This window comes from Chaetodon auriga, chromosome 8 (genome assembly GCF_051107435.1).
Source record: "Chaetodon auriga isolate fChaAug3 chromosome 8, fChaAug3.hap1, whole genome shotgun sequence".
In the NCBI taxonomy this organism is placed as follows: Eukaryota; Metazoa; Chordata; class Actinopteri; order Chaetodontiformes; family Chaetodontidae; genus Chaetodon; species Chaetodon auriga.
In genome coordinates, this window is record NC_135081.1 from 22,313,834 (window position 1) to 22,339,510 (window position 25,677).

Below are 25,677 nucleotides of genomic sequence, written 5' to 3' on the forward strand. Positions count from 1 at the left end.
TAATATGTCAACTGTCAGATAGATTTTGTTTATTCATGAACCTGAGAATGAACCCGAATGACTTCAGTGATCCTTAGCGATCTTGAGTTTTGATGTGACGCCATCATGAGGCTGGTATTTTTGGGTTTAGTTTTGAGTGAAACGTCTCAGAAACTGTTGGATCGATTGGCGTGAAATTTGGTGCAGACAATCACGTGTCCCTCAGGATGCATTTTAATAACTTTGGGGACCCTCTGACTTTTTATGTGGCTCCATTTATGTTTAATTTGTTGGTTACGTGCACTGACTAAGTCTTGACATCAGCCACAACTGTACTTTGCTGCTTTGAGCAAGTGTTAGCATGCTAACACGCTAACTGTCTGTGGATTGACGTTGAAATAAATTGATGACATTTTGGAGGAAGGCAAAGCTGGAAGAAACCTACTAAAATGTGACAATTTAAGTAAAGATATATTGTGGCATGGAAGAAAGAGGGTTATACAGATGATGGTTGCAGTGCCAAAGGAAAAAAAAAAAAAAAAAGAAAACTTAAAAGGATGGAAATAACAGAAAGCAGGGTTGGCGCCGTACATCATTATCACATTCATTCATTATCATTCATCATCTGATTTGCCTGCAGCCTGAACAAAAGTCAAAAACAGTAGTGACTTTCAGAGTCTTCATATTGTAGAATTAGAGAAAAGGGATGAATACAGACAGAGTTTAATGTACTTTATGTTTAATTTTTAGAATGGTTAAACTCACTGTCAGCACACCTGCTGTTTCCAGGTAGCAGGAACATTACAGGTGGCTATGGTTAGACATGGAGATCTAAAAATTACAAAAAAGAAGAAGCAGAAAAGGAGAAGGAAAAGAGAAAGAGAAAAAGAGAGTTACGAGCAGAATCACTCAGTAGAAATACTGTAGAGTGGAAAGAGGAGCGCAAAGCAGAACGAGGTAAAACACAACTTTTACCTTATTTTCTAAAGATCTGTCTGAGTGATTCATTCTTCCCTGAATAATATCATATAGCCTGTTTTAAAAAATATGTTGTAATGCTGTGTAAAATATAAATGAAACAGAATGTGATCATTTGCTAATCCCTGCTAATCAATATGCTCAATTGAAAACAGCACAGAGACAATACATTTAACGTTTTACCTCATCCATTTCATACAAGTGATAGTATCATGATTGAGTAAGAAAGGCTCAGTCGGTCACGAGCAAGGATGGGGCGAGGTTCACCACTTTGTGAAATACATGATTGTATAAAGGATATTACTACATGAGCTCGGGAACATATAAAACTATTGTCAGTAAACACAGTTTGTTTGCAAGTGATTGCATTCAGTTTTTATTTATGTTTTACTCAGAGTCCCAACTTATTTGGAATCAGGGTCGTAAATAAAATGTCAGTGCTGTTGTTGAGCCGTACAAAAGGAATATTCGGTAACTCTCTACATAAGTGTTTCACAACATAAAAAATCTCCGGTTAGCAAACTGTTGAGTAACTAAATGTGCAATATGTATACACACACACACACAGATTTATATAAGACATATACTATATTAATACATCTCCTCCTCACTTCATCAACTGCACTTCATGGTTGTCTTCAATCCTCTTCGTACGAGGAGTTTGTGCTTCTGGTGGTCTCAGTCATCAAATCAGGATGTTAGTTCTCATCTGGGTGACTCTGCTGCTCCCTGCGAGAGGAAGAACTGCAGACACAGGTATGCATCTCTGTTGTAATCTTGCTGTCATGCCAACATGATCATTTAAATTTTAAAAATAGAATTATGAATCAGGAATAATTTGTGATGATAAATGTCTTCAAATGTTTCACTGAAATGCTTCAACACTGTAAAGACTTTTGTTTTCCACCCTGAATTTTTCATGGTTCTGAATTTCTCTCTTCTTATTCATTACTTGTTTACTCAGTGTGCTTGTTTCAAACTCTGTTTGAAAACAGAAATGGCAGCTCGTAAAGAAGTTAGTGTAGATGATGCTACAGCATCAGTTATATTAGAATTTACTATCAGGAGAGTATTTCTTCTTTGAAAGAAGAGTAAAGAATGTCCTCCCACATTATGCTGTTCCTTGATCTGAATACTTGAAGATGGCCCATGATAGATGATGATAGATGGTTCATCAGATCACCTGTCAGGTATTTTTTGAAAGTGCCTGCCCTTTTCCAAACAGCTTCAAAAAGAGGGAGAGGTTCCAGTCCACAGTTTTCTGTGCACCTGTCTGCACTTCTTCCGTCAAGTCAAGTCTTGCTTCGCTACTTCGCTACCTGTCCAGTGAAAGGAAAGGCTCTCCAGTAATCACAGGGCACTGGTGGACCAGGCTTGACTCCCTGAAATGCCCTCTTGACCATTAATCCATGCACAGCTCCTGTTCCAGTTCCACAGTTTAGTAGATTTTTACTCCTTGTACTGCTGGCGGGTGCACCTGTGACTAGAATTCCGTGTAGATTTTCAAGTGACTTTTACCGGCAGTGTGTCGCCTCGCGTGCACCCTCCTCCAGGGCCAAGCAGCTTTTGTGGGTTGTTTTGTGTGGTTCTCCGCCATTGGCCCGTTCCCCTTCCGGTACTCCTGAGGTTCTCAGCCCCAGTTCTTTCTGGAAGAAGAAAGAGAAACCAGTGCCTCCTCCAGGCATTCATCTGATGCTGCCACTGCATCTGGCGCAGGGCCCATTACACTCTTCTCCAGACTTCTGAAACATATCCAAGAGCAGCCAACTGGAGGCATTCCACAGCACTGGCTCTCCATTTGGGACATACCTTTAAAGGTGGAGTCCCGCAAAATGGCTCGCAGATTTATTGGTCCATTCTCCTTCCATTGTCATTAACCCTGCATCAGGGCACCTGCGCCTTCCCTGCCCCTTAAGGGTCCATCCCACCCCACTTTCCTCATGGAACCAGTTACGGATGACTCGAAACACCTAATCACTTGTGAACTCTGAGATGGATTGTTATTTAAAAAAAACTTCCCAAAAGATAGAATGGGTAAAGACATATGCAGTACAGTAGACATGCTACCTGTCAGAGGTAATCTCTGTCATTGTTATGTGTCAAAACCTATCTTCTCCAGTGTGTTTGTTCCCCTTTTTGTTTGTCTCTTTAACAGGTCCATCATTCGGGGGACGAACACAATGTCAAAATAGATTCTGCATCACTTTTAATGATGGAGAAATTACCGCAGAGGCCGGTCTCTGTGTTGTAATACCATGTTCTTACACCCCTGATTATAACTTTTATCCCCAACATATGATTTGGTACAAATGTGAATCAGTGAAAGAAAAATGTGGTGACTTAGACATGATATTCCACACTAACAAGAACAGCAAAAACGTTCAGTCTGGGTACAAAGGACGGGTGTCACTGCTGGAGCCTGATGTGATTCAGAGGAACTGCAGCATCATCGTCAATGACCTCATGGAGTCAGACTCTGGAGTGTATCAACTCAGAATTAATGGTTACCTGAATGGGTTTCCAGATGGATTTACATTCTCTCCAAGAACAACTGTCTCTGTTAAAGGTATGAGGAGCTACATCAAATATGCACAGTTAAGATGTTCATTGTTTCATTTAACTGCACCAACAGATTTGTTGTATTCTCAAAGGATCGTGAAGTAGTATTTGACATTTGTCAACCTCTGTAGTCAACCAGTAGGAACTGCAGTAGATAGAATTCCCACTGATTACCCCATTGAAATGTTTAGCAAAGTGTCTGACTATTTTAGCCCAAATTTAAGTGGATATGACCTTCAGGCTGCTCATTCAATTCCTGTTTGAGAGGCCAGGGTGATTTACATTCTCTCCAAGAGCAACTGTCTCTGTAAGAGGTATGAACAGCTACAACCAGTGGTGGAAACAAACTAAGTATATTGACTCAAGTGCAGTCCTTAAGTACAGCTTCGAGGTACTTGTACTTTACTTGAGTATTTTCATTTTCGACCTCTTGCTACTTCTACTCCACTACATTTCAGAGACAAATATTGTACTTTTTACTCCTCTACATCAAGTCGATAACTGAAGTTACTTTACAGATTCACATTAATAATTCATTTCAATTCAATTTTATTTATGATTTATCTGAAATGGGCCATTCTGCATAATCCATGCTTTTACTTTTGTTACTGTAAGTATATTTTGATGCTAACAGTTTTACTTGTAGCAGAGTATTCCTACACTGTGGTATTGCTCCTTTACTCTAGTAAAAGATTTGAGTGGTTCTTCCACCACTGGCTACATCAAGTAGTAGACACTGAAGTAATGTTTGACTTTTGTCGACCTCTGTGGGCAGCCAGTAGGAACTGCAGCAGTTCTTGACGCAGCTGCTACTTACAAATTTCAAGGGACCCTCAGGCTGTTCATACAGTTCCTCTCATGGGCTGCTCTTCCTTTAGATCTGATCCAGAAGCCCACAGTGATGATTCCTCCTCTGACTGAGGGACAGCAGACCACGCTGACCTGCATTGCTCCTGGTCTGTGCTCTGGATCTTATCCTGAAATCACCTGGACGTGGAGAGGAGCAGGAGGAGACGACTTTCACATCACAGGAAATATCACCGCTTTCAAGACTGAGAATCTGACTTCTGTCACACAGAGACACAGCTCAACTTTGACTTTTAACCCTTCAGTCATACACCATGGCACTAAGGTCACCTGTAAGGTCAGCTTTGCAAACAACATCACTACAGAGGAGACAGTAACTCTGAATGTGGCCTGTGAGTATAGCTGTGATTTATCCCTTCACATTTAGCTTTTACCTGGCAAAGAATTAGAAAACTTCTCCCAGCTCACTGCTGATGTTCTGCTGAGGAATTTGTGAGGTTTTGCATCTTCATGGTTGAGCTGGAGGGACGTTTCAGGAATGAAATAAACTTCAGTGCGATTAAAGTGTTGAGACTTCAGGACTTTATATAGTGTGATTTGTTTTTCCCCTGAACATCTGGTGCCTGGATGGAGGTCAGTAGTCTGGTTAAAGACAGCCACAATCTGATTCTCCCCTTATTTTCATCCATTTAAATTCTCACCCCATTTTTCAGCTCAAATTGTGACTAAAAGTGAAAAGTAGTACAATCTTGTAAAGACCCATGTTAATACAGCTCTGCTTGTGTGTTTACAGGCTTTCCAGAGATCTTAAAAAACTCTGGATGTGAGGTTCAGTCAGAGGTCCTGACCTGTGTGTGCGTCAGCAAGGGGTCTCCTGTACCTACCATCAAATGGCCGCTGTTGAAGAACCACACCGAGTACTCTGTCATTACCACAGTGTCAAACCACACAGTCAACAGCACGCTAACTGTGAAGGGCCACAGCAACACTGTTGTTGAGTGTGTCAGCAGCAGTGAAGTTGGGGAAGTGCGACAGAACATCAAGATCATAACTTCAGAGAGACCAGAAGGTGAACACACACACGGGAATCAGCACCACTCACTGGTATCAATGTGTTCAAACATATGGCACCACCAAGAAGATAACGGTTTGCATTCAGTCGTCATTCTTTTAGGTACGATGACCCCACCGAACACCTCATTATGTAATTTCTAATGGTAGGTCCTGTGCAGCATTGTGGACCTCACAGTGCAGTGCTTCCCTGGGCCATCGCTGCTGTATCTCTCATTGTGAATGTCATCTGCATAACCTGCATGATGTTCCTTTGGTACGTTACTGCACATCATTTTATGCTTTGAGACCTTTTAGGGAACGCATCGTGTCTCACTCTTTCTTCTCTCCGAAGGAACACAAGAAAAAAGATGAAACCACAGCAAGAGGACCAAACTTACATGTCACTGCAGGAAAAAGACCGATCACCAGAGTATGACGTTATTGGCCAGTCTCTGAAGTAACTCAGGTCTCAGGTTCCATTGATTGCAGTAGAAGATGGTACTTACTTCCAACATGTGTAAAATTTGACTAACATGGCATTTCAATTTAACTTCTATTTTGCATTATACAGCATTATTCTTTTAGTATACATTTCATGAACCTTTATAGACTCAGCAAGTCAACTGAGCACGCATTGTGTTGCAATAATCTGTTCACATTCACATACCATACACAGATCTTCCAGTATAATCACAGTAATCTATTGTAGCTGTGGTTTAAGTGCTTTGCAGATTTCTTTTAATTTCCAAGTCAAATGGATGGAAAATGTTTCTGAGTTGGAATTGTGATTGCACCTTTGTCTTAAACAGCATGGAATACGTTGTGTAAAGTCTAGGAGGAAATTATCTTTGCAGTATGGTATATGGAATTGTCTTTGACAATAAAGGCCATTTTGATTTGTAGTTTTGTTGTAGTTTCCTCATTACTGGTAGAGCTTTGCTTTGCCATGAATCACAAACAATGAAAAGTCATTATGGCTAAAAAGAACTATGAATATTTGGCCCAAAGATAAATGAACTGAGCCTGATAATCAAAGGAAATGGCACATTTGTTCCCACTCCATTTTTATAGGTCTAACTTCTAGAGATTACTTAATTTAACATTGTACAACAAGAGAAGCCACAGCTGCAGCCATGCATGAACTTAACTGTCATTATTTGAGTGGGTCAGTGAGACCTCAGCAGACAGAAAATGATGTCAGAGGAATGATTTTACTGGCTTGGTCTTGAATTTGGGGTTATCCTAAGATGAGTGCTTTAGCGGACAATTAGATTTGCAGCTCCGTTTCTTGTTTTCAGCTGATGTGGAATATGCCAGCATACCTTAATTGATTGTGACAGATCTGCATCCAGCTCTATACTAGCAGCTGAAGTGTGAACAGGAATTCATGAGAGATACTTTGACTGCAGTGACAGCTTGTTCAAAAGTTTTAATGTATGATCACTACAATGAAAAGAACTGTACATAATGATCAATGGAAACATACTCATACAAATACAAAAACTGCTTTCTAGGCTTCAGACTAAGAAATAAGACACAGACACTTTCTCTTTGAAACCGCTGATATTTGATGTACATCACCAGTGAGATGTCTTTTTTCATATATGAGCAATGTAACGTTGTTTTGACCCTCATTACCGAACTGGCACTGCAGATATTAGTCAGTAACACTGATCATTTACAGTAATGCACGTCTGATTGTGTAAAATATGTGCTGTGCTTTATTCAAGCTATATCAAAAAAAAGCAATATATGAGTAAAAGGTTTCAGTGCTTCATGGTTTGTGGGTTTATCCCACACTTTCCATACACACACACACACACACTTCCCCTTTCAAGAACTTTCGTTTTATGTCACATTCATGGAAAGAGAGTAAACATAAGAGTGGCAACAAAACAAACAAACACAGCAAAGATGGTTTTTTCATTCCCTGTAAGATACATGATATACCCACATCATGCATGCCTGTGTGTCAGTCTCAGAAGAGGAGAAATATGAAAACTATCTGACACCAAGAAAGGAAACTTCCTGAATTCTTGTTTTTGCCCAAAGAGGGAAGAATTAGAAAAGTGAAGGTTCACAGTAGAACCTGTGGAGAGAAGAGAGCAGGAGAACGAGATTAAAAGGGCTAAAACACAGCATATACTAATTTTCTAATTATCTTTCTGATTTAATATTTGAAAGGGTTGAAGTAATTGATTCTTCCCTTCTTAATACAAAACTTGTTCTGGTATTTCTGCTGCTGATACAGAAAGGCTGTATTAGAGACGTGGTGCTTGGAAATGGGAGGATTATAGATATTTATTTTGTTGGAGCTGGTGTTTGTCACAGTCAGGGGATCTATGATTCAGAGCTGGACAGGGGCCCTGGAATATTGCAGCGATTACACATATTTATTGTATCAGAGCTGTTGTTGAGATGCTGTAACTATATTTATTTATGTAGCTTTAACTAACGGCTTCACAATAAAAATATTTAAGTCCAGCCTTTGCTGAAGTGGTGGCCGTATTTAAGATAGAAATCATCTTGAGATGGGATCACACCATGCAAACACCTGCAAACTCGGCCTTCTATTAATTCTCCAGTATATACCTGCATCCTGCACAGTTGTGACACTTTTGCATTGACAAAATCTATCCTCAGACAGACAGACAGACATATAAACACCGTGCAAAGTGCTCAAAACTGGTTCTATGATGGTTCCCACTATGGGGCCACATTTTGCCATAATGGCGCATGCACACACACACACACACACACACACACACACACACACACACACACACACACACACACACAGTAGCCACACTGTCATGACTGGTAATTAAGCAACTGTGGAAAAACTGAATGTGCAACATCCTGTTTTAAGATCTGTGATGTTAACTGTGGAGCTTCTTTTATTTCATGAACTTCTTGCATTTTCATTTCACTCATAGTGTAAACAGCCTGTGGAGGGAGAGACTGTTTGTTCCCATCTGGGAAACTTTGCTTTTGTCTGTGAGAGGCAGTAAAGCAGACACAGGTTTGCAGCTTTATTCTAATCTTGATATGATGCCAACATGAAAGATAGTCATCGACAGAATCATCCATAATCTGCCACAATACATGTTCTTCCTGAGGTGCTTCCAAGTCACACATAATATGTGTAGCTTGGAAATATTATTTAGTTTTCCACCCTGAATTTACCAGCACATTAGCAGCATGACTCACAGCATGTATTGACCTCCTTAGAAACTAGATAGATAGTTCACCAAAGATATTATGGGTTAAGAAATATGTAAAATAGTGACAACTAATAAAAGCAGACTGGTTGTTTGAATATTTTGTCAGCATTTTCGACGATTCTCCTCAAATAGTTGAAACAGCGCCCCTCTGGAGTGCAATGGTCGTTAAGTATTAAACAGTTCGTGCGGTGAAATAGGGTATTGCACCGCTGTCGAGGTATCCTCATCAAATCTGCTGAACGCAGGTGAGGTGGTTGTTGTGCGTTGATTACTGACTTGAGGACTCTGGAGGAAACTGTGAAGGAAGGTTGTTGCGTGTGTTTATCGGAAAGTAGAAACCGTTGAAAGACAGCAACATCCTTCAAATTACACTGAGAGAAGAGTTGCCGAAATTCCCGTTTAATTACTGTTATCAGCTCCGTGCTTCTTTAAGAGTGCTACTTTAGCTAGGTTAGCTAGCAGCGATAGCCGTCGATGCTAATGTGGGCCAGAGAAGGAAGTTGGATGCTTGGATTACTTGGCCAAAATGTCACCGGAGCATTTAATTTGGAAGACTACAAGTCCGGTGGAGTTTACTTTTACGTGTCTGATGTTAATTTTTCCAACATGAAAGACAGGTGGTGGTTCTTCAAACGCCGGTAAGTAAAACAAACACTGAAACACATCCAATGGTCTCTCTGCCCTCTGTGGCTTTAGTTTGACAGTATTTAACATTTTAAAATATTTGCTGGCAGTACCAGTACAACACCATATCACTGCTAGTACATAAGTATACGTATTATAAGTATTTCCTCCTTGAGCACGTGAGAGAGAGAAGCAGCGGCAAAGTCAGCTCTAATAACAAACATTTAACTAATACAGTAGTCTACGATAGTATATATAGCATATGTATATGATATCTTTATGTATGTAATATGTTTACATATTAATAAGAACAATATGAGTCTAACAGTAATGGAAGTATCACTGATAGTAATAGCAAGTGCAGTGGATGTAAGGCAGGGCCACAGCAAGACATGCAGCCATAATCCAAAATCCAGGTTTCAGCCACTATAAATGAGAACCTGTGAGATAAGAAAGCACGAAGTCTCCAGGGAAGAAGCCAAGTTAGTAACATGCCTTAGTAGGACATGAATGCATACAGATAGAGAGGGAGAGAAGAATAGAGGAGCTTGGCGTATCATGGGAAGTCCCCCAGCAGTCTGGTCCTATAGCAGCATAAGTAGGGGCTGGTCCAAGGCAAGCTTGAGCCAGCCCCAACTGTAAGCTTTGTCAGAAAGGAAAATTTTAAACCTACTTCTAAATGGAGAGAAAGTGTCTGCCTGGCTCTGGCTCCCATTTTGCTTTTGGAGACTTTAGGAACCCTAAGGACGCCTGCATTCTGGGAGCGCAGTGTTTGCTCTTTAAGATAAGATGGTGCCTGACCATTTTGGGCCTTGTAGGTACAAAGAGGGATTTAAAATTCTATTTTAGGTCTTACAGGGAGCCAGTGCAGAGCGGCTAATATGGGAGAAATATGAAATCCTATCATCAGATAATGAGTTTCTAGGGTGTTTAGGGCCAAGTACTTCAAGTTTATTTTTGTCCAAATTTCGTAACAAAAACTTGCAGGTCATCCATGTCCTAAGACATTTCCTTAAGGCAGTTTAATTTACCTTTTAGCATTTTATTGGCTTCATTTTACATGCTCATACCTTTTTAAATGTTCCTCCTCTGTGGAATCCATTTTTGCATATGACATTTTGTTATGGTTAAATGTTGTTGAATGTATTTAATACAATTGCCTGTGTCAACTAAAATGAGGAAATTGACAACCTTGCCAGAGACTATATAGTGTTTACATGTCATAGAGTTTGTGTTGCGCTGTTGAAGGTCAAACTTCATCGCTGCTGTTGGACAGTGAAAAGCTCCAATGGTGTAGCTCGGGTTTAAGTGCTTTGTAGATTTCTCAACAAGTTTGGAGATGTGATTTTCAAGATTCTTTCAAATTAATATATCACGATTGATTGTTACGATGTTTATAAATTACAGACACATTTGCAGCCGGTGGTACAAGCCTCCGTTAACTGGAAATATGCAGAAGTGCTTTCAGTTCAAAGAGGCTATATGTAGTTGAAATAGGGAAATGCTGAAAGCAGATGAAGTGCTTTATCTTTGCAGGGTTATCTTGCAGACACTAGCTAGTAATACAGACCATTTACAACACAAGACTGTATTTGTGTTGTTGTCGTATTTTGTTGAAGCGATTTTAAGAAGCTGTATATGACAGATAGTCATTCAATATTAACACTTCAGTTACAAACACAAAGAACCCATGAGGACACGTGTTCAGTGCTTGTGCTGGTTTGTTGGTTCCTTGAGGTAAAATAATAAAAATTCACTCATTTCCAAAGCTTTCCTTTTCAAAAAGTTATGCATTACTTCACAATTATGGAGAGGAACATAAAAAAGACGCAAGCAGAAACCGTTTTCTTATTTCTTCAGTATTTATTTATTTATTTATTCAGCATTCAGTGTTAAAGGGACTTATTTGTAACATGCTATATGATACACATATCATGATATTTTGGGATTAGAAGTATATAAAAGCCTGCCAGTCTCAAGAGAGGAGAAATATTGCTCTGCAGTGTCTGGGGAAACTTCCTCAAACCTTGTTGTTGCACAAAGAGGGAAGAAAGAGAAAAGTGAGGAGAGGAAGAGCAGAGCAAAAACTGTGTTGAGACGAGAGCAGGCGAACGCACAGAAGGTACTGTAAAATACAACATTTCATTTATGTTTGAAATCTATTTTTGGACTGTAAATGGAAGTTGGTGAAGTGATTCTTTCTTCCCTGACTAATTTAAAAAATTCTTTTCAATATTCTTATTTAATTTCCCAGACGTGGGATGAATAAAGTTTTATCTTATTTTATGTTAATCTTGGATTTGCTGGTAAAGTAAAGGTGGACTCTGCTGGACTGTGCTGTGTGTGCTGAACAGTGCTTGGGGAACTAAAATTTTCAGGGACCAAAGCTGCATTTTTTGTAAAGATTATTGTAGTAAAGTTCTTTTACAGTGTATGAGATCTTTTGAGAACAGTCACAAAGTGCTTTACCATACAAAATGGCAGGGTTTAAGGTAGTCACACCCCGGGGCAAATTGTGTTAATCTCGCAATGACGGACTAACCGAACATGCAACATCCTAATGAAGTTCTGTGATGTCAGCTGTGGAGTTTCCTTTTGTTCAGTTCCTCTTGTTCATTGCACTTTTGCTGTAAAATGTGTCCTGTAGAGGGAGAGACTTATTGTCTCCAGCATCGAATCAGGATGTTTGTTTTCATCTGGACAGCTGTGCTTTTCTCGCTGAGAGGCAGCAATGCAGACACAGGTATGTATCTTTATTATGATCTTGTTATTATGCTGACATTAAAGATATGATCAATATAGCTAGCTATAATTTTCCATGATATTCTGTCCTTAGAAATGTGTTCCTGACATCCTTCCAAATTTCCACCTAGGATAATCCAACTGATTAGTATCATTCCTCACAGCATCTATTGATTTACTTAATACTGGGATAAATAGTTATTTAAATGCATAGTTTGTTTTCCCAGATACATTATTGATAAAAAATGTGTTTAAGTGGTAGTTTGACGTTTTTAAAGTGAAGCTGTATGAGGCACTTATCCATAGTCAGTGCATTACCTAGAGCAGATGATGGTCTGTACACCACCTGTTTGTGGAGGCAGTAGGAGTACTGGTGTAGGAAGCTAAGCAATTTACTGCAACAAAATGCATTTTAGCCACTTAAAAAAAAGGGCCCACCTTAAAAATCAATATCAGCTTAAGTGGATGTTGCATTTACAATATTTTCATTATTTTAAATTGTCATCAGACAACCCTTTCTAATGGGAAACTGAAGTTGTTCTGTCACTCTCTAAAGCCACCAGACTCCTTTCACCGCCGCCTTGATGAGTTAGTTTGTGTTGTTTTATGGCTTCTGTGAATGCAAACTAACCCTTTATAACACCAAAGTCATGCAATAACACAAACTAATCGACCAAGGCAGCAGTAGAGAAACTACCATGTTCTGTGACGTCACTGACTGTTGACATTCTGTTTTAAAAAACCTGAACTAGCGCTTTAAAAGCTCAAGTTCTGCTGTGTTGTCTGTTCAACACTGCTGAGTCCTGATAACAGCAGTTCTGTTAAGCAAAAACAGTTGGTATTTGTCAGGAATAATAGCCTTTCTTCGTCTTTAATTCAATATGGTGTGTTCGCTAAAGTTTAGTATCCTCTGTCTCTGTGTTTCTCTCACTGTTTACATTAACAGGTGGATCAGGGGGACAAAGAACATGGTGTCAAAATAGATTCTGCATCACTCTCAATGATGGAGAGATTACCGCAGAGGCCGGTCTCTGTGTTGTGATACCGTGTTTTTTCACCCCTGATTATAACTTTTATCCCCAACATATGATTTGGTACAAATGTGAATCAGTGAAAGAAAAATGTGGTGACTTAGACATGATATTCCACACTAACAAGAACAGCAAAAAAGTTCAGTCTGGGTACAAAGGACGAGTGTCACTGCTGGAGCCTGATGTGATTCAGAGGAACTGCGGCATCATCGTCAATGATCTCACGGAGTCAGACTCTGGAGTGTATCAGCTCAGAATTAATGGTTACCTGAATGGGTGGCCCGATGGATTTACATTCTCTCCAAGAACAACTGTCTCTGTTAAAGGTATGAAGAGCTACATCAAATATGCACAGTTAAGATGTTCATTGTTTCATTTAACTGCACCAACAGATTTGTTGTATTCTCAAAGGATCGTGAAGTAGTATTTGACATTTGTCAACCTCTGTAGTCAACCAGTAGGAACTGCAGTAGATAGAATTCCTACTGATTACCCCATTGAAATGTTTAGCAAAGTATCTGACTATTTTAGCCCAAATTTGGATTGGATATGACCTTCAGGCTGCTCATTCAATTCCACTCATGCACTGCTCTTCCTTTAGATCTGATCCAGAAGCCCACAGTGATGATTCCTCCTCTGACTGAGGGACAGCAGACCACGCTGACCTGCATTGCTCCTGGTCTGTGCTCTGGATCTTATCCTGAAATCACCTGGACGTGGAGAGGAGCAGGAGAAAACGACTTTCACATCACAGGAAATATCACCGCTTTCAAGACTCAGAGTCTGACTTCGGTCACACAGAGACACAGCTCAACTTTGACCTTTAACTCTTCAGCTGAACACCATGGCACTAATGTCACCTGTAAGGTCAGCTTTGCAAACAACATCACTACAGAGGAGACAGTAACTCTGAATGTGACCTGTGAGTGAACCATACTGTACTTTATTCTCCCTTCACCTTTTATCTAAAATGTGTCTTGGAGATGTGCTCTCATGTCTCTTCTGATGCTGTGACATTTTTTTATAATACAATATAACATTTTGTCTCCATAGATGTGAAGGATGTTAAAATCACAGGGAATACCATCGTGAAGGAGGGTGAGACTCTGAGTCTGACCTGCAGTGTTGAAAGTTTCCCTCCATCTCTTATCACATGGACGAAATTTTCTGCCAAAAACATGCAAAATGGAACAGAAGATAATCTGCAGAATGAAACTTTACCTGACCTGCAGAATGAAACTTCTGACTTGCAGAACAAAACTTCTCCTGACCTACAGAATGAAACTTCTGACTTGCAGAACAAAACTTCTCCTGACCTACAGAATGAAACTTCTCCTGACCTGCATAACGACACTGAAACCTACCTGAAGGACGACAGCATAATGGGCATTTTTTCCATCTCTAATGTGACGGCAGAACATTCTGGACAGTACATCTGCACAGCAAAACATCTGAACAGCACCCTGATGGAAAAGGTTGATGTAAAAGTGATGTGTAAGTGCCTTGTTTAACTGTTCTCAACAGTCTTTCAACAGTCTTGTAGTTTTTTCTCTTTTTTTACTTTTCAGATTATTGAAACTATGAGTTTAGAGAGGAGAACAGCTGCACCAACAAGTCCATATTGGGCCATCTTAATGTACTTTGACTGCAGAAGAAATGTACTGTCTTCGCTTTAGTTTGTTATAGAAATTTGATTTTATAAAAGTCCTTCGCTCTATGGAGGCATTCAGGAGGTTCTTAGCCTCACAGAAGTTCTTAGACTCTGGTGCCCTCCAGTGGTTGTGATACATATCTCATATAATCATACACTATAAATTACACTTCTCTATGTATTTTTGTAAATGTTTATGGATATTTATTATGAGGAGTCACCTATATATCTACAGCATTACAGACAACACATACACTATAACTTTTTCTGTTTAAGTAGGACTCTTAAAAAGTTGCTAATATCTCAAGAAGTCTTCTAGACTGATTATATTTGCATGTATGTATATATTATTATATTATATATATAGTATTATAATGTTATTAGAATTATTTGACTTTTAAATGTCATACTTGTATTTAGTTGTTTGATTTGAGAAATTTCATATGTTAACTTCAAATGTTTTGTTTAAAATTTGCTTCACAGATATGAGGAAGCCTGTAATCACTGGGCTTACAACTGTTAAGGAGGGAGGTACTCTGAATCTGACCTGCAGTGTCGAAAGCTTTCCTCCATCTCCCATCACATGGACTGTGCTTGATTACAACACAAACCTGCACAATGTACCTCATACTGACCCTGGATCAGCCACACTTGTCATTCATAATGTGACGGTGGAACATTCTGGACAGTACATCTGTACTGCACTACACCTGGAGACGACTGTGACTGTATTTGCTGATGTAACTGTGACCAGTGAGTAGACTGAACTAACCTCCTTCAAAAGGATGTTTAAGGTCCTGTTTTTCACTATCCGCATTTTGTTGTGATGTTGTGATTCTGCTTTTGTGTTTACAGGGATTCCAAAGATCATAAACTCTGAATGTAAGGTTCAGTCGGAGGTCCTGACCTGTGTGTGTACCAGTGACGGGTTTCCTTTACCCACCATCAACTGGCCGTTGTTGATGAATCACACCAAATACTCTCTCATTACCACGGTGTCTGACCACACAGTCAACAGCACCGTCACCCTAACCGTTAAGGACCACAGGAACACTGTTGTTGAGTGTGTCAGCAGCAATGAAAACGGGGAAGCCAAAGAAAACCTCAACATCTCTATAGACATGTCACAACCAGAGGGTACGTGTTCTCAGCTGCAACACCTTTTTTAGTACCTCATTTTCTGTGACCTTTGTGTTTGGATAACCATTGATCAAGCCATCAAAAGGAGATTATCTATATTATCGTTGAGATCACCATTTTTCTTTTGTTCATCCTGATTGCAGGTCGGTCCAGAGACGCATTAAAAACTGTTTCATGGCTGGAAATCATCATCGCATTTTTGATTGGGGTACTACTTACAGCACTTCTTTGCTGTTTGGCAAAAAAATGTCACAGGTACGCCATTCGTTCCAGTAATTTATTCCTGGCTTAGTGTGTGGGTAATCTTCATGCACACATTTATATTAATTTCATTTTCCCCAGAACAAAACAGAGCTCTGGAAAACTGGAAGAAACTCTGGAGATGGGGACCAATCAAGAGGATCCACTGGTACATTTAATATTACAAATAGCTCTTAACAAATGCACACATGAACATTACATTTTGGTTGATTCAACAATACCAAAAATACAGCACATAAAGAAGAGGTTGTGTTGAGACATATACTTTACATTGTACCCGTTGACAGATCGATCCTCATCAAGCAGTGGAAGATGATCAGACTTACTACCAAGAGGCTGCTGAAGAAGGAGAAGCTGTGGCAGCAGAGAAAGCAGCCCTTGATCTCGATGGTGGGCCGAAAGATGTTGAGTACGCCAGCATTGATTTCTCCCTGTTGAAAAGAAAGTGTCCCAGGGAGGCAGCAAAGAAGGAGGAGGCCACAGAGACTGAGTATGCTGAAATCAAGAGAGAAGTAAAAGAGGCAAGAGAAGACAATGGCAGAGAGGAAAGTGAAGTGTTGGAGGGCAAAGAGGAGGAGGAGATGATGGGGGAGAATGAGGAGACAAAACATTATGTCCCAGAAGAGGAGCAAGGGGGGAACTTGGCAATGTACTCCAGTGAGAAGGATGTAATGGATGAGATTTGAGGACTATGGTGCATTGTGGAGTTTCTTGAGGACCAAATGTCTTTGCTCTCATCAGATGTGATGGACTGATGGAATGGATGACGGTCCTGTGAACGGTTTACGAAAGTTCGGTGTGTTTAATTGTCATAGTCTTCCCACATAAGTTTAACCACATCTATGAAAAAATTGAAACCCGTTACAGCAGCGGTGTGCAAAATGAGGAGCCAACGCCTCGGTCCTCTCTGCTCTGAGAGCTGAAGTGTACTTTTGTTCGATACCTGTTATTTTATCTAGCACAAGCATGTGCCCTAGGTCCCTTTCATCAGCCCAAAGCTCTTCGGAAGGACTAATGTTTCTCTGCCTCAGGCAAAGATGAACTGTCACTTTCACGCTGTGTGGATGAGGTGTATCCGTCAGCGCGGCTCAAGTGGGCTGTTTGTTTTTTTGGAGCACATTTAAACTTAAAGAAAAATGAGAGTACAACAGGTTGTTCCCACATAATCACACTCACAAAATACTAACACACCCTCTCTCTCTCCCATGCTCAGTACTTTGTACCATATATAGTATATACCAGTAAAGGTTGTGATGAAAAACAATAAGAACAAAAGGTGAAAAGTGATCGTGGACAGTCCTTTACATAAGTGTCCACTATGGTTTGTTTCTTCGATAACAGACGAGGGACAGTCAGATCTTATTGAGTTGTGACTCTTCTGTTCAGCCACTGTCAAAAGGTGGAAATGTGAAAGTTTCTGCTGTGCCCTTTTTAATACAGATGTGGAATCTCCCAGTACAATCAAGATAGGCTCAATGTGCATATTAAGAATTTCAGAGAATGCTTTAAAGATTTTTGTCTAATATCTCTCAAACCTGGGACACAGAGTGAGACTATGGAGGAGATTTGCCTCTGCTTTATGGCATTTATCACATTGTGGGGAGATGTCTGGAAACATTTTGTGGAGCTTTTAGTTTAATAGTCTGTGGATAACCTGAAACTGAATGAGACAGTACCTAGAGCTGATGGAACAGGCATTAATCTCTTGGAAGCTCCCTTCCAAGGTTTCATCAGGGGTTTGTGTCCCCAGCTCATTTTCCCATGCGGTTTTGATTACTATCACAGACTGGGGGGGGGGGGGGTCTATAAACTGTAATGAATGTAATGTGACATTTTTCTGTCAAGACACACATTTTGGAGATGGTACCGATCCACAGCTGAGGGTTGTGTTTGAGAGTTTATATGTGTCCTGCATCTGAGCAAATGAGGCAAAGGTCCTACCCTGGTAAAGGTCACCAATTCTGAGGATAACTAGGTTTCTAAACTCTCAGAATCCACTGTCAAATTAGGATGGTGGCAATGAAGGATTCCCTGCTATGGGGAGCAGGAAACAGAGCAAACTGAACCTGAAATGCACTTAATTTGCTTCCAGATTGTATAATAATGCTTCCACATAAGTGGACTTATCTAAACCCACCGGAGACAGGGTCACTGCACCCAAACTATACATTGCTCCCATTGCAGCTGCAGCCAATGAGGGGGTTTAGCTGAAGTATCTAACCAAATTGGAATTGTTTTGATATCGGAGGCAGAATAGCAGAGGCAGAAATCAGTGAGAGCAAGCCCACCAACCCGTTTTGATTTGTAAAGGTGAGCTTTTTTAATTCTATGACGTTTATAATCCCAGATAATGGGAAGGATGACAGATTGTGAAAATAAATTTTGACAAAAACACAGGGACGCACTGGAAGAGGTATGTCAGTTAAGACAGGACTGTAATTTTAATCGGGTTAGTCCTGCCAATCAGTAAAAGAGGGAGCGACCTCCAGACTTAAAGGATAGTTTGCAGTTTGGCCACAAGAGGGGGATAGTTACCTTAGAGAAGAGAGGAAAATCCTTTTGTGACCTGAATCCCAAGTAGGTGAATGTCTGAAAAAATACTTGAAATGGTAAATTTTGTATCAGGGATAGATCTTTTAACCCAAAAGGCATCAACTCTTAACACTTAACCCTGCAACCAGAGAAGGTTCCAAAGAGATTTATTTTGTCAAAAATTGCAGAAGACTGAATTGAGGTCTGGAAACAACAAGCAAAACATCATTTGCATGTAAGGATATTTTATCAGTTGTGTCTGTGATGTTGAACCCTTAAAAATTGGGTTTGTACGTATTGATTTTGTGAAGGGCGAGAGGGGGCAACTCTGTCTTGTGTCCCTTAACGAGCTGAAGTGAGAAGATAACATTCTGTTTGAATTTGGGCCGCTTGGATTTTTGAACAAGAGTTTAATCCAAGCAATGAATTCATCTGGCAGATTAAATTTATCCAGCACAGCGAATAAATAGGGCCATTCTACCTGATCAGAGGCCTTCTCGGTATCAAAAGGGATGACTAAAAGGTCACTCAGGGTGGACTTAAAATGGTCCTCTTGAAAATTTTGAGGTCATTGCTGAAGCAGTTCGATTATACAGGAGCCTCAACTGCAAAATCTGTTTGTATTTAACCCCAAATGGATTATACCACCCCTTGAATAAGATAGAGGTCTCTTTAGAGTCTGGGGACCTGGAGAGGCCTCTGGAGTATCGTTAGCTAGGTTAGTCCGGAAATATATATATATATATATATGTTAAGTAATTTAGTCTGGCACTTAAAGGATGTTGTAAAAATTGAAATGGTCTCCCAACAAATTAAGTGGGGGTCTTCCAAAGTTAGTTTTTGTAGTGCGAAATACTCTCCTTGTGTTTTCATGAACAGTGAGTTCTTGCTGAGTTGCAGTGGAGGGATAGTAACACAAAGAACCAATGTTGTAGTGAAAATACATTAAGATTAGTAGACACTAAGTGGATGTGTCAAACTCAGACTGCTGTAGTTTCACACATTAGCTTCAGCTGAGCAGTGGGAAGGTGTTTTCACAGAACGTAGGTTTTGTCCCCCATCTCTTACAGTGCAGTTGCATCAGAATTGGATTTCTTCAAGGCCAGTATGCGAAGGAGGAACAATTGCAGCAAATAATTTTGATATACCTTGAAGTGCTGTGAATTTCTGCATTCATCACATATAAAGTATGAAGAATTCTTCCCAGTTTATTTGTAGCTTTTCATATTACTCTGTCTGAAGCTCTAAAGCTCTGTTACTGTTCTTGGTTGATGAGCCATCGATTACTTCCCTTTTTAAATAGTTGCAGAAATTCAAGCTGTACTCCGATGAGCTGTGTCTGGCCCTGTTTTTTTACTTTTATTTGTCAGAACAGAAAACACACTCGTTTATGTTGGGATCCATGAGTTGTGCAGTGTGTACATTTTCTATAGTGAGTGCTCAGTATGCAGGCGTAATGTAATAGTTATAATGTGAGACCTTAAAGTGTGAACAGGAAGTTATTAGAGTACAGTGATATCATATGAGGCAATCTTTAACTTCACCTCAACCATAAAAAATGGTCTGTTACAGATACAGAAGCTCTTTCTATGTAGCTGAAATTAAGAACTAGGATGAATACAGATGCGTTATTTTTTAATATGCAGGTGTTTAATGTACTTAATCAGTGGCAATTGCCTTTTTTCATATATCAATAAATCTTAAACTAATGACTATCTTTGACCATTACTAATTGACTGTTATTATTCAAGTGGCACTGCTGATATTAACCATTAGTACAGACCACATGCACGTAATGTTTTATGCATTGCGAAGCAGGGGGACAGTTGGTAGATAGGTGACAAGATTTTTTTAGATGCACACACAGGACACTTCCGCTTTCTCAACATTTCTCAGTTTCACCTTCATGAAGACTATCTAAAAGTCAAGACCTGTGAATTTCATTTTTCATTGTTAAAGATTGAACATTTGAGGCGTGAGAAATTATTTGTACATATAACGATACTTAGCGCTAAGTGTGGTAGTTGAAGGAGGGCCAGCCGCCATGTGTAGAGAAACTTCCTGGAAAATTGTTTGTGGTGCAAAGAGGGAAGACGTACAAAAAGAGGAGGAAAAGAAGAGTCAGAGCAAAGACCGCAGAGATCACTGAGAAGAGAGGAGGGGAACAAACAAAACGAGGTGAAACACATCTACCTTATATTTAAAATACCTTTGAAATTGTAAATGGAAATTGCAGAAGTCATTCTTTCTTAATTAATGTCATAAAATGCAGAATTGTATGTATTTAATTGGGAATATCTTGTGTTGTGGGAGCTTATAGATTTATTTCAGGGCTGTTTGTTAGCTGCTGCTGCTAAGATTAACATTATTTATTTAGCAGCTTCCTGGAACAGATATCACAAAGTGCTTCAAAATAAAAAAGTTCAGGGGACGCCACGTTTATTAATGGGACTGTAGAAAAGGTGAACATACAGCATCCTGTATTTACATGTGTGCAGTCAACCGTGCAGGTGTCTTGTTGAGTTTCATCAACTGAAACATTTTAATGCACGAAGTAATTGTGCCTGTTTTAAAATCCGTAATGTGAAATGTGGAGCGTCTTTTGTTTCATCAGCCGAACCTGCATTTTCACCACGCATGTCGTGTAAATGTCCTGTGTGAGGAGAGACTGACCGTCAGTCATCATGTTTGTTCTCATCTGGGCGACTCTGCTCGTCTCTGCTAGAGGCAGCAGTACGGCCACAGGTATGGAGCTTTATCATGATCTTGATATGATGTTGTAATTAAAAACAAATAGATAGCAGTAATTTACCACAATAGATGTTCTTGTAAATGTTTTCCTGACATGCTTTTCTCAGGTTACCTGTTGACTTGGGAACTCGGGGATAAACAGTTCGAGTCGGGGTGCACATGAGCACATCAAAGCACTGAATGGTTTAGATTACTTGTATATACCTATGTGTCCTTGCCTGATGAATTTGTATGAATAGTTGTCCATTTCACTGGAATTACAGCTGCAAAGACAGATGATGCTTGAGATCCGACCTGCAATGTTGATCGCTTCCCTGAATCTTTCATCATGTGGATTAGATTCAGCTCCAAAAAAAAAAAAAAACCTTCATGAAAAAATACAGCAATGAAATCGAGTGTAAAAACATGATGGACCAGCATCTCTCTCCTTAGCAGAGTTTTTAACTATTTGATTAATATTATCATTATTATTTTTGCTCTGTACTCTTGTGAATAAGATCTCGATGTCAATATGATTTCCTGACTAAATAAAGAGTGAGAAATACAGTCTGTCTGTACAGCAACACATCTGAATAACACCCTAATGAAGACGGTTGATGTAACATGAGCATGTTGTGCAACTGTTCTTAGAAAGTAAATTGATTGTTGGTCTTCATTATCAGGTTTGTTCAGGATCAGAGGGCCTCCTCTAGTCAAATGTCAGTGTATTCAAAATTCAATTTTAGTTACTGGCATTGATTCTTCATTTCTTACATATTGTGCTCTAAGCAACAGTGTTCAGTGTCTTTTTTTTTTTAATAATAAGAAATTGTTTTGTCAGCCACACTCTAAGGGTTTGTCTAAAATCTTGTGTTTTTTACACAGGAACACCAAATATCACTAAGCAGACTGTGACACGTAAGTAGACTGTCCTTGAAAATGTGTGTTTACATCATCTTCGTGGCTCAGCTTGAGTAGGCATGTACATGATCAGCATTTCACTGTGACGTCATTATTCTGCTTGTGTTTACACGGTTTCCAAAGATCTTGATAAACTCTGGATGTAAGCTTCAGTCGGAGGTTCTTTCCTGTGTGTGTGTAGTGAGGGGTTTCCTTTACCCACCATCAACTTGTCATTGCTTGAAACTCAGACTAAACACTCATTACAAGTCATTACCAGTGTGTCAAACCACACGGTTGTAATCAATGCTTCTGTATCTGGAGAAGATCAGAGCTACACCACTGTTGGGTGTGTCAGCAGCAACATACTCTGGGAGGCAAATGAAACCCTCACAATCATAAATGAGGCAAACAAGAGGGTACGTGTGGGCAGCTAAAATGTCTCATCTAGACCACCACTTTGACATTTTCACTTCCTAATTTTTAAAAATGTTTTTCTATGTTTTTAGCTGACCCAGGAGCGAACGGAACCAATTCGTCCGACGTCATTACAGAGCTACTGACAAAATTGTTGACAACTGTTAAACAGCCGGAAGTCATCATTGCATTTTTCATTGGGATTGTTTTCTCATCAACCATCTGCTGTTTAGCCAGAAAATGCCACAGGTACACTTTTAAGTTTGTTTCTTCCATTGGACATGCATGCAGATATTGTAGACATTATTCATGACTGACCTTGATTCCAAAAAAGTTGCGACACTGTGAAAAACATTAAAAAGAATTTGATAATTTGCCAATCCTTTTTGACATATAGTCAATTACTCAACAGTACAAAGACAATATATTTAATTTATCTCATTAAGCGAATTGATTTTTCTAAATGTCTGCTTATTCTGAATTTGATGCAGCAAAACGTTTCAAACAAATTGGGACAGGAGCAACTAAAGACTGGGAAAGTTGTGGAATGCTCCAAAACACCAGTTTGGATCATTCCACAGGTAAACAGGTTCATTGGTAACAGGTGATAGTATCATGATTGGTATGAAAGGAGCATCCTGGAAAGGCTCAGTCGTTCACAAGCGAGGATGGAGCGAGGTTCACCACCTTGTGATGATTGGATGAAGGAGATTACCGTATTACTGTAAAAACTGTTGTCCTTAAACACAGTTCATTTGTAGATGTTTGCATTCTGCTTTTAGTTACGTTTTACACAGCATCCCAACTTTTTTGGAATCAGGCTCATGTAGTAATCAGTAATGAAGACACACCAGTGTTTTGGCATCCGTTTTACATTAGTGCTAACTATTTTCCAAGGTATACCTCTTATATTTTTCAATGTGTTCTTAGATGTAGTACAAAAACAATCTGTTTGTGGAGACAAGGAACTTGCTTGAATTGGACATTATGTCTATTTCTGTTTTCGTCATTGTTATAATATCATGTGGTAACTGCAGATTTCACAAATTAATCTCAAATTGCAAATACATTATAATGAAACATTGTCCCGTCAAGTTTCTGCAAATGAACAGTCATCCATCCATCTTCTGGATTTAGACTGTTTGTTGCTCAGATTCATGTGGGTTTGTAGTATCATCTAGCAGGCGGTGGGTGATAGACTGGGGCCAACACACATATATGCCAGTCGACTTTGTTAGTGTGTGAAAACCAGAACACTGCTGCTGTGAAGCAACACTGCTGAGCCACTGTGCCACTGACATGACCTGTTTTATCTTTAAATAATAGATAAAAAAAAAAACACTCTTCACCTGATAAGCTGGGAGAAAATATTCTCAGATCACCTGATCAAAATAAAGGTTATAATGGTAGTTCATTGACTGTGGGCCAAAACATTCAAAATCACTGGTGTGGTCCTTTAGAGTGACTTTATTTCAGTCATCCTTGCTTGTTAATTGTTTTCCATTTTTCTTCTCCTCCCCCAGAAAAAAACAGAAGCGCTCTGGAAATATGGTTGAGACTCTGGAGATGGTGACTACTGAAGTTGCTCCACTGATACTTACACTAACACAGCTTTCTGATAGAATATTAGTCTTGCGATGACATATACACTTTCAATGTTTTTCCTTGATTTCACTACAGTTTGAAAATCAACATCCAGACTCAGAGACTTGAATACTGTCAGAGTTCTCATATATTAATATAGAATAAATGCAGGTATAGTCAGTTTAATGGATTACTGACAGTACTTCAAGTCTTTTATAGCTGATTTTCAAACTTTTCAAACTGGGAAATTTAGTAGAAAGCTGTTTCAGCCTGGAAGGTCATACAAAAATGTCCATAATTAGATTAGATTAGATTCAACTTTATTGTCATCGTCAGAGTGCAGCACAGAGACAACGAAATGCAGTTTAGCATCTAACCAGAAGTGCAAATAGTCATAATATCCAAAATATGAATACATACAGGTAGTATAACTACATAGAGGTAGTGGGCTGTCTGGCAGTGAATGTAATGAATAGATGATCGGTAGTAAACGGGGAAACCCTGATAAGTTTTCAAATTAGTGTTGTTTTGTGTTTAGAGATGGTTGAAGATGATCAGTGATAGAGATAATTCATGCATAGTTTACACACATTTGTCTGGCTTGCATCAGCTGGCAAACGACATGGACTTTCTTGATTGTATCTGACAGGTGGCCTCTGGTGACGTGGAACCCAAAGAAGTGGAATACTCCAACATTGACTTCTCCAGGTGGAGTCCCGCAGGGGCACAGGATACGCAAGGGACCACAGAGACAGAGTATGCTGAGATTAAGAAGGATGGGACAGAGGACAGACACGACGTTGGCGTAGAGGACGGTGAAAAGTTTGAGGGCAGTGAAGAAGAGGTGGCGATGACAGGGGAAGATAAGGAGACAAAACAGTGTTTGTCCCCAGAAAGGGAGGACGTGGTAGACGTGGCAGTGTACTCCAGCATGGATGAAATAATGCCTGAGATTTGAGGACCGTAGCTTGGTGGAGTCATTGAAGGCGAAACATCAAGCTTTACATTAAACAGAGGATACGGCATGAGTTTGAGATGTGCTCTTTCAAGGAATATTTTCACATTTTGTCTTTTTGTGCAAACAAGCTTTGGTGTCTAACAAAGGATTCATGTACTCTGTATCAGGTAGATTTAGCAACTATGTACTAGTTAAGCTTCATTTTATGCAATAAATGCAGCCTAAATTGCCTTTAAATAAACTGAAATCTAATGTGAGTACTGTATAAAATCTATATAAAGTGCACCTTTGGGTTAAAGCCACTATGTGTGACTGTGTCTCAGAAGGTACTGGAGGTACTTTTCATAAATACAGTCCAATTCTGCAAAAATTTCCAACTTTGGTGCCTCTCAGTGGTTAGTGGTAAGTCTGTACCCCAGGTGCTCTGCAGGGTCCCCAGCAGCCTTATGTTTGCTGTGTGCAGCTCTGTCCTTCAGGCTGATGCTCTGCTCTTCACATAAATGGTTG

General features: G+C 39.6%; 2 protein-coding genes across 7 annotated transcripts; both read left to right on the forward strand.

Annotated features, from left to right (window-relative positions):
- The first annotated feature begins 805 nt into the window (after window positions 1-805).
- On the forward strand, window positions 806-6,259 carry LOC143325014 (sialic acid-binding Ig-like lectin 5). Of its 2 annotated transcripts, none has more exons than XM_076737869.1 (7): window positions 806-936; window positions 1,618-1,713; window positions 3,113-3,523; window positions 4,395-4,715; window positions 5,117-5,392; window positions 5,545-5,650; window positions 5,729-6,259. In XM_076737869.1, exons 2-7 carry the CDS (start codon window positions 1,653-1,655, stop codon window positions 5,835-5,837), a joined length of 1,284 nt encoding a protein of 427 aa, XP_076593984.1. In that variant the 5' UTR covers window positions 806-936; window positions 1,618-1,652; the 3' UTR covers window positions 5,838-6,259. The 2 variants fall into 2 exon arrangements, with proteins under 2 accessions (XP_076593984.1, XP_076593986.1); XM_076737871.1 differs by having other exon boundaries at window positions 1,640-1,713.
- A 4,956-nt stretch (window positions 6,260-11,215) lies between these two features.
- On the forward strand, window positions 11,216-25,509 carry LOC143325068 (sialic acid-binding Ig-like lectin 10). 5 transcript variants are annotated; one of them, XR_013077503.1, is made up of 15 exons: window positions 11,216-11,346; window positions 11,872-11,967; window positions 12,913-13,323; window positions 13,599-13,919; window positions 14,051-14,491; window positions 15,132-15,401; window positions 15,504-15,785; window positions 15,932-16,043; window positions 16,131-16,197; window positions 16,337-20,759; window positions 21,196-21,326; window positions 22,197-22,229; window positions 22,721-22,877; window positions 24,152-24,197; window positions 24,862-25,506. XR_013077503.1 is itself a non-coding variant. In XM_076737957.1 (10 exons), exons 2-10 carry the CDS (start codon window positions 11,907-11,909, stop codon window positions 16,733-16,735), a joined length of 2,364 nt encoding a protein of 787 aa, XP_076594072.1. In that variant the 5' UTR covers window positions 11,216-11,346; window positions 11,872-11,906; the 3' UTR covers window positions 16,736-21,815. The 5 variants fall into 5 exon arrangements, 1 of the variants encoding a protein (XP_076594072.1); XR_013077502.1 differs by having other exon boundaries at window positions 24,152-25,508; XR_013077501.1 differs by having other exon boundaries at window positions 16,337-21,326; window positions 24,862-25,507.
- Window positions 25,510-25,677: the final 168 nt, after the last annotated feature.

Excerpts from the sequence above, each read along its gene's own strand:
- LOC143325014 (XM_076737869.1), top strand. The coding sequence starts at position 1,653 with ATGTTAGTTCTCATCTGGGTGACTCTGCTGCTCCCTGCGAGAGGAAGA. Across the intron at positions 1,714-3,112 it reads AGGAAGAACTGCAGACACAG|GTCCATCATTCGGGGGACGA; the intron begins GTATGCATCTCT and ends TCTCTTTAACAG. Across the intron at positions 3,524-4,394 it reads AACAACTGTCTCTGTTAAAG|ATCTGATCCAGAAGCCCACA; the intron begins GTATGAGGAGCT and ends CTCTTCCTTTAG.
- LOC143325068 (XM_076737957.1), top strand. The coding sequence starts at position 11,907 with ATGTTTGTTTTCATCTGGACAGCTGTGCTTTTCTCGCTGAGAGGCAGC. Across the intron at positions 14,492-15,131 it reads GGTTGATGTAAAAGTGATGT|ATATGAGGAAGCCTGTAATC; the intron begins GTAAGTGCCTTG and ends TTTGCTTCACAG. Across the intron at positions 16,044-16,130 it reads TTGGCAAAAAAATGTCACAG|AACAAAACAGAGCTCTGGAA; the intron begins GTACGCCATTCG and ends CATTTTCCCCAG.